Source organism: Bubalus bubalis, chromosome 20, assembly GCF_019923935.1.
Source record: "Bubalus bubalis isolate 160015118507 breed Murrah chromosome 20, NDDB_SH_1, whole genome shotgun sequence".
NCBI lineage: Eukaryota > Metazoa > Chordata > Mammalia > Artiodactyla > Bovidae > Bubalus > Bubalus bubalis.
The window spans coordinates 35367948-35385593 of NC_059176.1; the positions used below are offsets into that span (position 1 = coordinate 35367948).

General features: G+C 43.3%; 1 protein-coding gene and 1 long non-coding RNA gene across 11 annotated transcripts in view; one reads left to right on the plus strand and one right to left on the minus strand.

Annotated features, from left to right (window-relative positions):
- The window catches only part of STXBP6 (syntaxin binding protein 6), a 266854-nt gene extending 262207 nt beyond the window's left edge, over nucleotides 1-4647 (plus strand). For 8 of the 10 annotated variants that reach the window (XM_006055167.4, XM_044933076.2, XM_006055168.4 and 5 more), the window contains one exon: nucleotides 1578-4647. In XM_006055167.4, the coding sequence (XP_006055229.1) occupies nucleotides 1578-1601 (24 nt within the window). In that variant the 3' untranslated portion in view covers nucleotides 1602-4647. The remainder of the gene's footprint in view (nucleotides 1-1577) is intronic. The other 2 variants (XR_006547055.2, XR_006547056.2) reach the window with 2 other exon arrangements.
- The window catches only part of LOC112580883, a 95999-nt gene that overhangs the window by 15604 nt on the left and 62749 nt on the right, over nucleotides 1-17646 (minus strand). The window lies entirely within an intron of this gene.

A 17646-nucleotide genomic window follows, 5' to 3' on the forward strand; every position in this document is an offset into this window, starting at 1 on the left:
ATGAGTAAATGGGCACAAGCCCATTAGCTGAAGGTTGATAGCTCAGTGAACAGCAAGACAGCAGCCCTGATCAAATATTTATGGTTGGTTTTCATTATGCACAATACTTAACAGCTCCGTGTTGATTTGAATGATTCGCGTTGCTAAATCATGTATTAAAACTAGAGACAGAGCAAGAAGTGGAGACCTTACAGTGGAGGGGCTCGGAAGGTGGCTGGGAAGTGGGACGGATCAGAGGAAGAGTCCTGGATCTGCCACTTCTACCCACCATATTTCCTGGACTATCAACTCGTGGAGGTCAGGAGTTAGGAGCCACTGCCATCTTCTTGGCAAAAACCCACAGCCCTTAGCACGGCAGTCTGGACACACTCAGGGCTTCACAAACACTGATGGTTGATGTGCTGTTGGTATCAGCACTGCAGAAGGTCCAGGGGCTTCACTTAGGCTGGCTTCACCAGACACAGGTACCTGAAGCTCTCTGAGTAGAGACTGTGGGTTAGTTGCTCAGTAGTGTCCAACTCTTTGCGATCCCATGGACGGTAGCTCACCAGGCTCTTCTGTCCATGGGATGCTCCAGGCAAGAATACTGCAGTGGGTTGCCATTCCCTTCTCCAGGGGATCATCCCCAGTCAGGGATCGAAAGTGGGTCTCCCACATTGCAGGCAGATTCTTTACCATCTGAGCCACCAGGGAAGCCCCCAGGTAGAAATTAATTTAACAATGTAACTACCTCCAGTCCAGCTCCAACCCCAGGGATCAATCCCTAATATCAAACTCTGTAGCCACCCAAGGAATCACAATTCAGCTTCCACCCTGCCTCCTGCTTCACATCAGTGTACCGGCTCGTTGGAAAGGATCTGGCTAAGGAAGGCAGTGTCAGATTTAATTTTATGTTTTGTACCTGCATACATTTCCTTAAATACACCATCATGGGCTCCAGCTGGGCTTGGGAAACTATTTAATGATACAGTGGTATTTGGTGTTTCCATTTATAAAGATCTAACATTTCAATGAAGCACATTTTTCACATACCAGAGGGAGCAGCAAGTCAAGGTTTGAATTTGATCTATTGTTCAGTCCTGGTTGGTTACGCAGTCTTAATTGTCAAGTGCCTTGAACCTGGTTGAACGTCCAGGATATTACGTGGATTATTGCAGATTGTTTCTCTACAGTTGGTGGTTTTTAATACTTTGAGATGTCAGTAAATACTTAAAACTGAAGAGAGGTCTTCCTGGATAACTAGTAGCCTGGAAGCCCAGACGCCTATTGTTGCTATGCTAGGGTGGGCCGCTCATTCTGCCTGTACTTTGCCTCTTCCGGTTGTTCCTTCAGTGGCAGGAAGGAATACCATAGAGCACCACCCTCCCTGGACACCTGCGCCAACAAGCACTGCAGTGCTCGGTGGACTGTGTAGGGAGTGTTACCCGTTTCCTTGGCACCCCTGTGAACAGTAGTGGTGATCTGCCACAGCAAATAAAATATTGGTGCTGCTGCTCAGCGTGGATTTGGGAAAGAAGCAACCAGTGAACTCTCCCCACTGCTGATAACATCTCACATTTGTCCCTTTCTCTCCTTAGCTTGCCATGAAGCACAAATGTTGAGAAACTGCCTCTCCCAGAGACCTCTTAAGAGAAACTGAAGTTTGTTCAGCAGTTTTTACAAGAAACTCCGGACCTCCGCTTGCTTCTCCAGCCCTCAACCCCCACCAAAATATGGACATTTAGATTGTTTTTCCTTTTCAGATGTTAATATGAGAGAAAAGATGGTGTGTTTATATTAATACATTTCCCTAATAATCTTGCTAAGAAATGCTGCATAGTATCAGCTTCATTTTTTTCTGACTGTGTGTATGCGTGTGTTCGTATGTGTGTTTTTTTTAAGGGTTTTTTTTTTTTTTGGTAGTTTGAATATGAAATTTGGACCAAATGATATATTGAGCTAGGTCTAAGCTGTATTTTTTTTTTCCTGATATTAAGCAGGAAGACATTTTAATGTGACATCAGATGCTATTGTTCCTGGTTGGAAATAAAAGTCAAGCAGGTTGGTTTCACTCAGGCTTTTAGCTACTCTTAATTTGAAGGTTAAGATTCTATATCCTGAGACATAAATCTGTATTATGGAAAACAATTGGATTTATCAGGAGAAACAGCAGTCTTTGATTTTGCTTTTTGTGTGGTAATTTTCTGCATGAGCCATCACCAGCATTCAAAAAAACAAATAATCACAGATAGAAATCTACTTTCTGAGCTACAGTTTAAATTCTTCCGCTACTTGTTTCCAGGCTGATTATTTAGAATTACCGTATGAATGATAAAAAATTGAGATTAAAGACCTAAGTAAAAGCCTATTTAAAAACTAATGTGAATTCATGAACATTTCTTTGTCATTGTCCCAAATTATGGTAGCGGGTTTTGAAAAGAGCTTGGATTTTTATCAAGAATTGATTTGTCCAGATAAAGTTCTGTGTAAATGATAATGTGAAAAGATAATACATTTAAAGTCTTTTTTCTTTTCACAAAGACATACCTGTTTAGAGACACCCTCGTGATGTCCTTAGGAAATGGCCTTCAGTTCTCAATATCTGATTTTTGGAGGCTTTGATGTTGTTACTGCTATTTATTTAATGTAATTTGAAAGTGCAAGCTTCTTGACAAATTGCATTTCATGGCAATTGTAACTTGCCTCATCTGACATAGAACAGTATAGTCTTGAAGCCTTTACATTGTAGTCAGAATGAATGAAGTTGGTTCATTACAGCCCCTGATTTTGTATCACTCAACATGGACCCAGATTTTCAATCTGAGAGTTCGGTTTCTTAGAGGGTTAAAATGCTAAATATAAAAGCTGTGCTTTGTCTTTCTGAAACAAGGAAGCAAGCTGCACATCCCAGATACATTCTCAGCCTCCCGCTGTGATGCATTGATTTTTAAGCTGCCTGGATCATCAGGACCCTTTCTATTCCTTCCTACCTATTGAGCCGACTGAGGCCATGTGTATTATAGCTTCTACATAGCAGCATAGGATGACTTTGGGATTATTTATGCTGATTTAAATAGCTTAAATTCTCCTGCTAAAGCTTCCCCAGGGAGATAGAAAATCAGGCTATTGGTGAGGGAAATGATCTTAGTCAGTATGTGTCAAAAGGGAGATGAGATTTGCCAGAGAAGAATTTCTGAATCCTCTTAGAGAGATGATCCAGTTCAAGGAAACTCTCTGTAGAATTTATAGGGTAAACTATATAAGTTTACTATAATATTTTGTACTTTTCTTTTGGTGTCTTAAAACTTAAAAGCAGCAAGAAACTTATTATCTGGTGAGTACTATTAGAAGCATTTATAATTTCTAAGAAAAGCTGAAAATATCACACCAAATAGGTTTTCTTTGCAGACCTCCATTTAGTAAAAGCATGCGTGGGCACACATATACATCTTCCCAAATTGAATCCTAGCTTCAGAGATAGATAGTTGATATAAATAATTAGAAGAGTAAATCTCAAACCCCTGACAATCAGCCAAACGCAAAAATAAAATTTGTTGCCAAGTATTTTTTGTTAAGCTGCTTCTAAAGTAGCAGAGGGTGAGGTCATAAGCATACTGTGAAATGTGAGATTTTTTTTTTTTCCTCTCTGGTAAACTTGTGATAGTTATCCTTCATAAATATAAGTAGTCCACATCTTAACCTCTTTGCTCACTCTCTGTTTATCCTTTTAAACTTCAGTCTTTTGGAAGACATCCTGATTGGAAGAAAGTCTATCTGCACCATTACCAGCTTCCTCCATTGATTTGCCTCCAGGCTGTGGTCATGCCCTTGACCTCCCTGTGTCCAAGTCCTGCCTAGGCCTCCACCCGCAGAGAGGGCCCCAGTCCCTTCTAGACCTCCTGACTTTGCAGAAAAGCAAGCCTTGTGATGACACACGTGAGGTTCTTTGGGATCCTTTTGTAGAAGGTGCTTCAATACAAAGTATTAATACAATCTAACCTAGAGGAAATGGCTAAAATGACTCATTATGTGGTACCAATTCATTTGGGAGCAATTCAGTGGCTTGCTAAAAGACATTTAATTTCTTTGTTGCATTTCTGCACCTCACCACTGAGTTTTGGAAATACATTTCTGTGAAGGATTTCTTAGACTGTACTGACAACCAATAAAGAAAAGAGTCTTCCCAGTGTTCTCACTTCTTCCTGGATGTAGCTGGAGTATTCTTCCCTAGTACCGTTAAGATACCTATGTACAGGAAGTAGTGATTCAGGTTAATGTTTCATATTAACGAATGTATTTGTAAAATGTAACAAGAGCAGTAGTTAACTTTTTCTAAGCTCTGAAAAAAAAAATAAAGATTATGTGCTAGACTTAAAATTTCAGTGAAATCTGTCTTAATACTACTTTTGTGGCTAACAAAGGTTGTGCATTTATGTAAAAATACTTATACAGAATGCCCTCAATAAACAATATTAAAGATAGGTTTCGCTTTCAGTTTTTAGAATTGTAACACTGCTGATGTCTGTTGTACAGTTACTAATTCTTCAGAAGTTCTCTAAGATGTCACGCATAATTTTTGTTCCTTTCAGAGATGAGTAACACCTGCTCTGTGATTCATTATTACAGCAAACTCTAATTTTGTCATTAAATATTTTAACTGTGATGAAAGTTCGTTTCTCTCAGTTATTTGGGAAATCTCTAAAACACTACCAGATAGGTAGGCATCATCGAATTTTTGATGCCCATGGGAAGATCTTGCATGCCTCTGGGAGACTAAGAACTGGGATTAGCATGCAGATAACATTTCCTCTGGTCATTCCAATGGGAGAACTTGAAATGTAAAAAGACTAAAGAGCTAACTAGCCCTAATTACGTAATAAGCTTCTATCCAGTAAGAGTTAAGGTCTTTTATTTCTTCTCATGGGCAAGCAGTTAAGTAGATTAAATGCTTTCTGCTGATATTAGTGATGTGTTCAAGTCCATATTACCGCATGTGGCCTCATTCAACAGACTATTTTCATGTCCTTTTAAATTGGAAAGACCTGATCAAATTATGTCAGTTTATTTTTATGCAAAAGCAAATGCAGCTTATGACAGCGCCCCATTTGTTTTCAAGGGACGTGACTTTGGTGACGGCTGGTTTGGCATAGACACTCAGTGCAGCAGGCAGACTGAAATATTTCCTAGGAGAACCGCAGGTGGAAGAGAAAGGCTACCACCTCCACTCTCAAGAGAAAAAAGGGATAGAGAGATAGTTTGGCTAGACAATGACCTGGCTCTAAGTTATAATTAGGTATTTAAAGGCACTGTTCTTGTAAACTAATTATAAACCCACTTACTTGTAAAGATGATCTTTACTCTTAATATAATTTTTGTTAGCAGTTATACCACAACCGACTCAAATTTTATGGGAGAATTAATACAAGTATCTTTTTAAAATCAATAATGCCTTTCCTCCTTGCTGTCAATGAGAACACGCTTAGGAAAAATGACAGTTGTTCTTTGAATAATGGGTTTGAGTTGCCCAGGTTCATATATATGTGGTTTTTTTTTTTTTTTTTAACAGTTGCATAGTACAGTACTACAAGGGGCTTCCCAAGTGGCTCAGTGGTAAGAGATTCCACCTGCCAATGCAGGAGATGCAGGTTCGATCCCTGGGGCAGGAAGAGCCCCTGGACTAGGAAATGGCAACACACTCCAGTATTCTTGCCTGGGAAATGCCATGGACAGAGGAGCCTGGTGGGCTACAGGCTTGCAACAGAGTTGGGCACTACTTAGCAACTAAACAACAGTACTACGAGATCCACAACTGACTGAATCCAGATTTAACCAACCACATGTGTGTCAAGTGATGGGCACACTGTAAAGTTATAGGCAGATGTTTTATTATTTGGGAAGTGGGGCTGACCCTTGCATTGTTCAACTGTGTTGATTTATCAATCATCATCTGCCTAAGCAAACAGATTGAGGGCAGGGTGAGGCAGAGAGAAGAGGGAGGAGAAACATACCAGAAACAAATGTCTAACGAGTGCAAATGCCTCCACATGATCTCCTGATGGCATTCATTCGGAGTGCCTCTTCCCCTGGAGTGGGCAAACCTGGGTGGTAGTGGAATGTAAACATGCACGTCCACACACGTATGCATACATCTGGCGTTAGAAATGATCGTGCAGCCCAGTTTCACTGTGGCGTCATTCACAATAGCCAAGACGTGGGAGCAGCCTAGATGTCCATTACCAGAGGGATGGATAAAGAAGATGTGGTACATGTGTACAATGGAATACTGAGTGAGTGAGTGAAGTCGCTTAGTCGTGTCCAACTCTTTGTGACCCCGTGGACTGTAGCCTACCAGGTTCCTCTGTCCATGGGATTTTCCAGGCAAGAATACTAGAGTGGGTTGCCATTTCCTTCTCCAGGAGATCTTCCGAACCCAGGGACTGAACCTGGGTCTCCTACATTGTCAGTCAGTTCAGTCACTCAGTCATGTCCGACTCTTTGCAACCCATGAATCGCAGCACGCCAGGCCTCCCTGTCCATCACCAACTGCCAAACCCATGTCCATTGAGTTGGTGATGCCATCCAACCATCTCATCCTCTGTTGTCCCCTTCGCAGATGCTTTACCGTCTGAGCCACCAGGGAAGTCTAACAATGGAATATTACTCAGCCATAAAAGAGAACAAAGTAAGGCCATTTACAGAAATGAAATGTGAATGGACCTAGAGATTATCATATTAAGTGAAGTAAGTCCGACAAAGAAAGATAAATACTATATGGTATCACTCATTTGGAATCTAATCTTTAAAAATGATACAAATGAGCTTATTTGCAAAACTGAACCAGACTTACAGATATCAAAAACAAACATGGTTACCAAAGAGGAAACGTGGGAGAGGGGAGGGATAAATCCAGAGGTTTGGGTTAACATACACATACTACTATCAATATATATGGTAGATAACCAACAAGGACCTCATGTATTGCACAGGGAACTCGACTCAATATTCTGTGGTACACTATATGAGAACAGAATCTGAGAAAGAATGAGTATGTGTGTGACTAAATCACTTTGCTATACACCTAAAATGAAGACACCATTGTGAATCAGCTATACTCCAATAGAAGTTTCTTAAAGAGAGCTGAGCTGCCCTGCTACAGTTCCCTGAAGTCCCTTAGGGAGCCCTTCTTGCCCATCTGGACACAGCTTGGCAGGAGTCAATATTTCCAGGGGTCAGTGAAACTTGAAAGTACCCCAGTTGGGCCATGATCAGAGCATGAGAAATACAAAGACAGATGTCGAAAACGAACACACCCCACCCACAAGGTAAGTCTTACTTTATTTCTCTAAACATGAGTGTGCTAACAGCTGTCTTTTAACAAGAGCATACAGAAGATGGATTTCCTTTTGGTTTCTTTATGAAAAGCCAGAAAGTGTACGTACACATAAAATAACTTTGTACAGCCAGAGCCAGTCTGATGCAAAACTGATGTCTGCTTAGACATCACGCCCTCTCACCATTCCTGGCCCTTCATCTTGCTTACCAGACCTTCTCAAATTCTGCTTTAAGCTAGCCCCTCTTAAGGTGCAACCTGTACTACAGGGCTGGTTTATAGGCGTGTAGGGGAGTTCCTCCCTCCAGGCTTCATGTCACAGTTACCTGGGGAGATTATCAAAAATGTATACATTTTATTCCCAAATTTGCCGTCTTGGTGCTCCTAGGCATCTTGTCTTTTGCAAAGAAAATAAAGTGGCTCCGGCAGGCTGGGAGAGTAGGGTGCCTTGCTTCCCCAGACACTTGCTAGATTTAAACCAGCAAATTAAAGCTGTCAAGGAAATTAAACATAATGTGCATTTAAGCTCGATTACTGCCACAGTGTAACCTTCTGCCTTGACCCCCATAATATTTTCTCCCTTGAGCCTCATCTGGAGCCCCAGGATTTCCTGAGTCGTATTTTAACTTCCCAAACCACCACCCCCGACCCCTGCCCGCCCCGAGCCCTGAAGTTTTCTGCCACATTTTCTTCTTTCTGCTGATGAGTCATCGCAAGTCTTCAGGGGGCTGTTTTGATGGCCACGTCCCACTGGGCACTGCTGGAGGTAGGCTGGTGGGGCAAAGCTGCCTCCCACAGGAACCGAGGGCAGAGCGGAGAGATTCTAAAGTGACCGCTGAGGTGTATTGTCGCTGCCCTCTCACATTGTCAGGCATTTTAAATGCTGTGGATTCTCTCAGACGGAGTGGAGGTGTTTCTATGAAACACATTCTCAAAGATGCCTGTTTCAATGCGGCTATCACACACTCATACCCAGACGTGTCAGAGGCTGGACAGGAATCACTTTTCCTGCAAGTCCCGGGTCACTTGCCAACACTGAACAGAATCCTTTGTCCTGTGACGGCGTACCCCCAATCCCTTTGCTACTCTTGTCAGATGACACAGAAAGAAAGAAAATGAGCCCATGAGTCCTCAGCTTTACCCTGAGAGCTAAAACACGGCTTGGATGATTCCATTTCTGAGGAAAATTTCTATTATATGCTCTGATCATGGGCACCAAATTCTGTTTAATTATAAGACCACATCCTCGGTAACTGAAACCTGAAGCTTTCTGTTAGCCTTTCTTTAAGCCAATCCTTTCTTTTACTGCCCCAGCAAAGAGAATCTGGTGCCTACTATCAAACATGCTTTGTTTATTCACGGTACAGCAGCTTCCTTCAAGGAGTTTTGCTTTTTCCAGACCTGGAGTTAGTGACGGATACAGTATGGAAATAGCCTCATTTGGACAGAAAGAAACTGTGGGAAAGAACAGTTGAGCTGTGTTCCACCCGACGCCCCGGGGGAGGAAAAATAAAACACGCCTTCAACAGGAGAAGACATGGGCAGGGCGCCCCCTTGTGGTGGTGTACCGGGAGCAGCATTGCCCTGTGGTCCTGCCCTGAGTTCCGGGAAAATTCCATGGACAGAGGAGCCTGGTGGGCTGCAGTCCACGTGGTCGCTAAGAGTTGGACACGACTGAGCGACTTCATTTTCACTTTTCACTTTCATGCAATGGAGAAGGAAATGGCAACCCACTCCAGTGTTCTTCCCTGGAGAATCCCAGGGACGGGGGAGCCTGGTGGGCTGCCGTCTATGGGGTCACACAGAGTCGGACACGACTGAAGCGACTTAGTAGCAGTAGCAGCAGCAGCAGCTTACCAGTGGACGGTCTTGGGCAAGTTATTGACTCTCTTTGTGTCTGTTTTCTTAGCTTTAAAATGGGAGTGGCTATCTACAGGTTATCATAAAGATTCATTGAAATAATGAGTGTAAAGCCTTTAGCTCCGTGCTTGGCACGTAAGGCTCCATGTATGTCAGCTCATCTATAAGCTAGTCTCTGTGATGGATCCAAAATAAAACAGTAAACCTTACAGGCTGGTGACATCTGTCAGACCATGCTGCTGGCTAGAAGAATGGATGTGTTTTTCTTAAATCCATGTTGGCACAGGGGCAGACATTCTGTGCATCTTTGGTCATTTTTATGATCTATGGACATAGATCCCTTGACATTTCACGTACCCCAGCCTGGGGATAAAGGAGAGGCCTCTAGCTTAAAGGCACCCAGGGGTGACCATTTTCCGGAGGAAATTTCCAAAAAGACTAAATTCACAAGAAAGCGGACTGAGAGACATTGGCTTTAGTGTCTGCGTCATCAACTACAGGAATGGAAATGAGTGATTTTATGGTCTGGGCGATTATTTGATGTGTCCTTTAAGCAGAAATTCATACCACTCTTTAAAAAGAAATTCAAGGTTGGCCTATATGTGTACAGCATTTCTTTTCTGGAAACATCTTTTGACATTCAGCTAAAAGAAGGAAGGAAGGCCCCAGAAAAACTACGTCAGCATTCCGCTTCCCCACTGTTGTCATGGCGCTGTTGTTTATGATGTCCAAGCAAAGCCAGCATTTGTAAGGGCCTGTCCAGTCAAGAAGGATCAAGCTAGTAATAACAGTGGATCTGCCCCACCCCAAATCCCAAACTTTACTTTTCTAAAAATTGCACTATGCATTATTTTTTTTTAACAAACTATAGGCCATGCATATTTCTTCTTAAAATCCCTCCTAGCAGAGAGCTTCCCGGTTTTGTCATTAGCTTTTCGTCCTTAGGCAAATTACACAATTTTTCTGTGTCTGGTCTTTCATGTTTCAAAGGAAAATAATCTACACCCTGGCTGCCTCGGAGTCTCGGTAAGTAAAATGGGATGCGTGGACCTCAAAAGAGCACTGGGAAGTGCCAAGCGCTAAAGAAGTGTGGGTTGCTTACTGAAACCTTGATTTTCAGCTGTTCCCACCCAGCATCGAAGGGATTCCTTTATATCTCACCCCTGTTTCTTCTGCGGGCCCATCCTTATTGTACTAGACGGTGCCATCACCCCCTCTACCCTCTCTTCCAAGGAAAAAAATTCCCCACAGACAGTTGGAGGCTGCTTGCCATCTGGGAGGTGAAGCAAAGGCAGGAGGGAGAGATGGTCCCAAAGTGCTCAGGGAAGGGGACAGCCAGGCTTAGAGGCAACCATGAGGGAAAGGACTCAGAGAGCATTTCCAAGACCTGAAGAGAGCACTCCTGGTCAAGCCTCTGGATGCAGTTCATCCGAGGATCACAGGTACCTCTCAATGTGCAGAAACTAAATATATACTAACTCTCAATATAGAAACTGCTCTCCACCCACCTGGGAAGACTCATGAAAATAATGAAACACACTCTGTTCAGGGCCGAGGATGAGCTAGAGGCATGTCCATGTCCTTATTGTGTCTGGGTGTCCTAGCGTAAGACTGACAGAGGACCACAGAAATGGTCCAGGTCTTAGGATTTCATGAGTCAATGTGAACGCAATGACAGTTATTCTAGAGAGGCAGGATACTGATTACAGGATGCAATCTGAGGATGTTCCTTCAGACACAGGGATGCCTGGACACTCCAGCTCCACTCACTGCTGTTGTTCAGTCGCTCAGCTGTGTCTGACTCTGCGACCACTTGGATTGTAGCGTGCCAGACTTCCCTGTCCCTGGTCCACTTGCTAGAAACAGCATTATTATCCCAACGAAGGGAGACTGGGGCAACCACCTCTATACTCCCCTTTGGGGTGTTTCACTGGCTTTACTTTCCCTTCAGAAAAAGCAAGATAAAGGGCTGGAAGTGGGCCTATCTCCACCCAGGCTTAATGCTGAGTTGGTCTAAGCCACCTACTCATATGTTCTTTTTCTTTGGGCTCTACCAGGCTCTTTACTACAGGTGAGTGCTCACCCCCTCAACACACACACACGCACGCAGCTGCCCTCACGTACCTGCCTCTCACCAGCTATATTAGATGAGACAGTTTGAAGACCTCACAAGGAGGAAGGAGTACAAACCCCAGTCTACACCCCCAACCCTGCCTGGGCTTCCTTCAGGTCACTGTTCGGTGTTCCTCCTCCCCGAGGTAGAATGAGGATGAATGAGAGGCACAGAGAGGCTGACGTTGCCACCAGAGGGAAAGCAGTTAACTTTACCAAATGCCAACCTTACAAAGTGTGCGTGGCAGGAGGAGGCAGTTAGGAGAAAGGACAGATTCTTCCTTTGGAAGCCATTCAAACCTGTCTCTCTCTGTGACAAATGATCCAACAGTAGCCTTGGCCCTGGGCGGATGTCGCCTTCTAAGCCTTAATTCCACAAGCAAAACCACACCAGACATTGGCCTAAACTTTCACTGTGGGGTTTTTATCTAAGTCTCCTTACGCCTGGTAAGAGGTCTCTCCCCCTGAATTCAGTCAGGACAGGGAGTTCAATCCCGCCTCATTACTCACTGTGCTTTCACTGGCCTGCCCATCTTTCTCTTCTCCAACCATGCCAGGGTCTTTTGCAGCTGAAAACCTTCACACAGTATCGCTGATGCCAAGAACACTTTCTTCCCCAAATGTCCTCGTGGCTCAGCTTTTCTCGTCTATCAAGTCTCCACTTAAATGTCTCGTCAGACACTCACAGATTTAGAATGGTTGCCAGGGGGAAGGGATAGTTAGGACGTTTGGGAAAGTCATGTATACACAACTATATTTAAAATGGATAACGAACAAAGACCTATTGTACAGCACATGGAACTCTTCCCAGTGTTATGTGGCAGCCTGGATAGGAGGGGAGTGTGGGGAACGGATGCAGGTATGTGTATGGCTGAGTCCCTTCGCTGCTCAGCTGAAACTACCACATTTTTAATCAGCTTACCCCAACACAAAATAAAAAGCTTAAAGTTACAAAAAATTAAATAAATTTTTAAATGTTTCCTCAGAAGACTTCCCTGATCCCGTATCTGAAGGAGATCCCCTGCCTTTCCTTCTCCCAGCATCTCTTCTTTCCTTTCTGAGAACTGATGGAGATGTGTATTTATACATTTGTTTTCCTTACTGTCTTGCCCACACCCAGCCCTGAGTGGTCAGGAACCATGCCTATTTAGTTCACCAGGTTGCATCGGGACCTAGGATTTTACCAGGCTTTTAGGACACTCTTATGACATATATGAACCTGTCCTCCACTTAAAGCTCCCATGTGGGACCAGTAGAAATTCACAGGAAAAAAAATCCAAATAACTAGACACATGAAAATATGTCAGCCTCACTCATAGTTAGAGAAATGGGAAATTTTTTCAAAGTGGTGTTCAGAGATTTGATGGCACTTGATAATAAAATACTATGGACCAGGAGTATAAACTGAGACTATATTTTTGAAAGCAAGCTCTCAACATTTATCAAGATTTGAATCACTTGAACCTGCCCCCTAACTCAGCCCCAGGCTCATGCTGTTGGCCTTCAACCACCAGCCTCTCGCAACCACCCCACACTGTACCCACAGGCAGATCGATGTTTCTTAGCTCACTCATTAGAATAGCTGAATTACTAGTCAGTTTTTCCAACTCTGGAAGGCAGAAAGCAGTTACCAGGGGTCGGTTAATTCCCCAAAACCAACAAGTAAATGCACTCTGCTTTGTACATTCCCATTTTTATTTGATCAAGTCAGATGCTCCACTGTTCCCATCCACTTGCTTCTATGGCAATGCATTTTGTTGACTAGTCCTTTCTGTTCTCTGGGATTCTGAATCTGGAAAGGAAAGAAGGAATTATACTTTTCTAAGCACTAACTGCTGTGTTTGGCAACCCTTTTATTCTTCTCTGCCAGTTATCAGTTAATCGTCGCGCGGGTCCAAATCCATGCTTTTCTGCCCTGCTTTGTGATGCTGGAGCTGGACTCTGAACATTGCACCTGCTGCTTTTGGCGCCCTTAGGAGTTAACTACTTTCAACTAATTATCAGTTATTTATGTTAAATTCTACCTATTCCAATAACCGGCATGGTTTCTTTTTCCTGCCTGGACCCTGCCTGATAGAACATCTCAGTAGAGTCTCATGCAACTTGGCACAGCATCTGTTCCAGCCTGTAACCATTCTCCCCCAGCCTCTTTCAGCAAATCCCTCACTGGCTCAGATGGTAAAATATCTGCCTGCAATGCAGGAGAGACCCAGTTTCTATCCCTGGCTTGGGAGGATCCCTTGGAGAAGGGAATGAGAACCCACTCCCATATTCTTGCCTGGAAAATTCCATGGACAGGGGAGCTTGGTGGACTGTACTCCTTGGGGTCACAAAGAATCACACATGACTTTGAGACTAACACTTTGCCTAACACTTTCCTTTTGGCAATTGATCTAATTTCCTACTTTGCTAAAATTGGGACTTTCCTGTTTAGAAATCATTTCCCTTTCCCCACCTCCTCAACTAAGTCCTGCACTCCCAATCTTAATACCCCTACACGTGTTTAATGAGGACCCCTCTTCTGGAGCCCTTCATCCCACTTCCTTCTTATCCCATCAACAATATCCTCATTTCTTAGATCTCTAGTCTTTCCTGCTTCACTCCTCCTTCTCACAGAGGACAAAGATTTGCCACCTCTGTTATGAAATTTGTTGAAAAAGTTTTTTTACCTTCACTACCATTAAAATACCACCTTCTTGCCACCCCTGCAATTCCCGGGTGTCGCAGTGGTAAAGACTCTGCCTGTTAACACAGTAGATACAAGAGACACAGATTTGATCCCTGGGTCAGAAAGATCGCCTGGAAGAGGAAATGAAAACCCACTCCAGTATTCTTGCCTGGAGAATAACAGGCAAGAGGAGGAGAGAGGAGCCTGTCAGGCTGCAGTCCATGGGGTCGCAGAGTTGGACATGACTGAGTGACCAAGCATGCCACCTCTGCCCAACAGACATCAAGAGTGAGTGGTCTTGACTCACTTGGCCTTACAAGTCTGGTTTCTTTCCCCATCATGCTGCTGGGACTACTCTCTCAGGGACATCCCAATACACCCAGTGACCAGTGCTCACACACCAATGGTCACACTAGAGTCTTTCATGTTCTAGCTTCCCAATTTGCCTTCTTCCCACCCCCGATGGCATATTTTTCTAAAAATTCTGTCCTTCCCCTCTCTTCTTCTTGGTTTAATTCACAAGCTAAAGTGTGTGTGTGTGTGTGTGTGTGTGTGTGTGTGTGTGTTTGCACACGCACTTGGTAGCTCAGTTGTGCCCAACTCTTTGCAACCTGGTGGCCTGTAGCCTGCTAGGCTCTTCTGTTCATGTATACAATACTACTACTGTAGACTTGACCTTTCTTCTGAACTCCAGAACTGAATTTCTGACTTCCTGCTGGAAATTTCCACATAGCTCAAAAGGTCCAAATCTGAATTCACCTTCTCTCCTCACAAGCCTGTTTTCCTTCTCTTAACATCCTACTCAGGCTGAAAACCCAGCTCTCCTTGATTTTCCTTCCCATTCCCCTCCCTCTTCTCAGTCATAAACTAGGAACAATAGTACATATCCCATAGGATTGTGTGGGGATAAAAATTTATTGTTAAACCATTAGGAGAGTTAATATTTTTATTACTATGAGTCCTTCAATTAGTGGAAATCTGGCAATTGTATTTCTTATATGCACTCATTCCTGCATGAGTTTTTCCATCAGTGTCTCTGACCTAGCTCTGACCCTCACCAATGTGAACCTGAACCACTCTCATTGGCCAGCATCTATCAACCATCTACGGTATGCAATATGTTTTGCATAATAAGGTAATTCATATTCAGTCTCAAATAGTTCTACATTTTACTCAGGTGGGAAAGGCAAACACACAAATTGAACACAACCCAAAATGAACTCAGAGCTGTACCAGAGATTAGGAATTGCAATAGCATTTCCCAGCCTCCCCTATCCAAATCTGAGAGTATTGTCAGATTCATCTTCAGGAACCATATCTGATCATTTAAGTCAGAGCTCACATATTCTTAGGCCAACAGAGGCCAAAGAGGGAATAAAATGGAATGAAATAGATTTGTAGAAGGCAATCAGGAGTGATGTGGACAGTGGCTAACCGAACGTGATGAGTGTACACCCTAAAAGGGCATGATACTTAGTTTCACCTCTATGGGAAGCAGGTGAGTCCTACTAGATCCTCCAACTTTTTCAAAGAGAAACCATAAGTACACGAACCATCTCATCTGAGCCAAACAAAAAACATCAGTAGGTAACATCGTGTTCTTTGGCTACCATTTTGAGATCCCTCATTTATGTCACTTTTCTGCTCAAAAACCTTTAGAATACCCTCATTATTTGAAAAATAAAATCTGAATTCCTCAGTCTGGCATGCAAGGTTCTATGTAACCCAATCACCTTCCCAACCCACTCCTCACTTTCACATATCATAGCGCAATCACAATTCTACTGCAGGAGGCCGCTGCTTCTCTCGCCTCCTGGCCTTTGGTCACAATGTACGCTGGGCCCAGGATGCCATCAGCATTCAAATATTGTCTATTTTTCAGGGTTTCACTCAACATCTCTGCTTTCCCAAAATTCCCCAATTTTTTCTTTTTTGTAAGCTGAAGCTGCCATTTCATACTATTCATGGGGAAAGAAGGCTGAGTGCCAAAGAATTGATGGTTTTGAACTGTGATGCTGGAGAAGACTCTTGAGGGTCCCTTGGACTACAAGAAAATCAAACCAGTCAATCCTAAAGGAAATCAGTCCTGAATATTCATTGGAAGGACAGATGCTGAAACTGAAGCTCCAATAATATGGCCACCTGATGCGAAGAGCCAACTCACTGGAAAAGACCCTGATGCTGGGAAAGATAGAAGGAGAAGGGGACAAAAGAGGATGAGATGGTTGGATGGCATCACTGACTCAGTGGACATGAGACTGAGCAAGCTCTGGGAGATAGTGAAGGACAGGGAAGCCTGGTGTGCTGCAGTCCATGAGGCTGCAAAGAGTCAGACACAACTGAGTAACTGAACAGCAACAAAGCTGAAGTGACCACCTCTTTTACACACTTCCATTGCTTTTCCTTATACTCTGGCACATTCCACTGTAAATTACAAATGTGACTTGCCTTTGTTGTTAAACAGCCATCTCCTAGAGCACTGAGGCTGAATTTCAGTTATGTCTGCATATCTAAGAGCACATGTTAGTAAATAACATATGTGTGTTTACCTATTGCATGAACACATTATCTCAGTTAGCTCAGGCAGCTATAACAAAACTGGGTGGTTTAAACAATGTTATATCTCACAACTCTGGAGGCTGGAAAGTTCAAAAACAAGGCTCCAGGCAGACTTGACTCTTGGTGAAGACACCTCCCACCTTGTAGAAGGCTGCCTCTTCACCATTTCCTCACATGGCAGACAGCGAGCTCTCATGTTTCTTCCTTTCTTTATAAAGGCATTCATTCCATGATGAGGGCCCCACCCTATGAACTAATCTAACTATGTCCCCCAAGCCTCACCTCCAAATACCACCACACTGAGGATTTGGGCTTCAACATATGAAACATTCAGTTCATAGCATACTTGAATGACAAATGTTATTGAAATGCTTTCCCACACCTTCTCTCCTCAAAAAAAGACCAGCCTAAAAAGGACTCTTACTCTTTCCTGTTGTATTTAAAATGGATAACCAGCAAAGACTTACTCTGTAGCACAGGGAACTCTGCTCAGTGTCCTATGGCAGCCTGGATGGGAGGGGAGTTTGGGAGAGTGGACGCCTGTGTACGTATAGCTGGGTCGCCTTGCTGTGCACCTGAAGTTATCACAGCACTGTCCATCAGCTGTACTCCGATACAAAGTCAAAAGTTTAGGGTTCGAAAAAATAAATAAAAATATTTTACCTATTCCCAAGCCCCCCAAAAATCATGCTGTCTAGGAAAAGAGGCCACTGAAATCTTAGTAAAAGAAACTTTAGGTTGATTGACCATGAGTAAAACAGGCATTTCAGCAATACTTGCCATACAGTATTCAGATTCTCTTCCTGGCAACGCTGAAACAAGGAAACAATTTACACTATTTACACTGTCTAATTAGATAGAGTGAGTTTAATGTATGACACCTCCTGCAGCTGAAGCAGCCAAGGAGAAGGATTTGTTTTGTTTTGTTTTGAAGCATTACAATGAGCAGGATGGTGGGAGTGGGTGGAGAGTTGGGGAAAGAAAGAAGAGAAAGAGTTAGAGAGGGAAATTATAAGACTGGAAGCAATACCCAAAGGAAAGGGCAGTATATTCTAGATTTCTTGCCATATTTACCCGGCTCAAAGAGCAACCATTTGATTCTACCCTTGAACTTGATTGTCAAGGTGATATCCTTTTA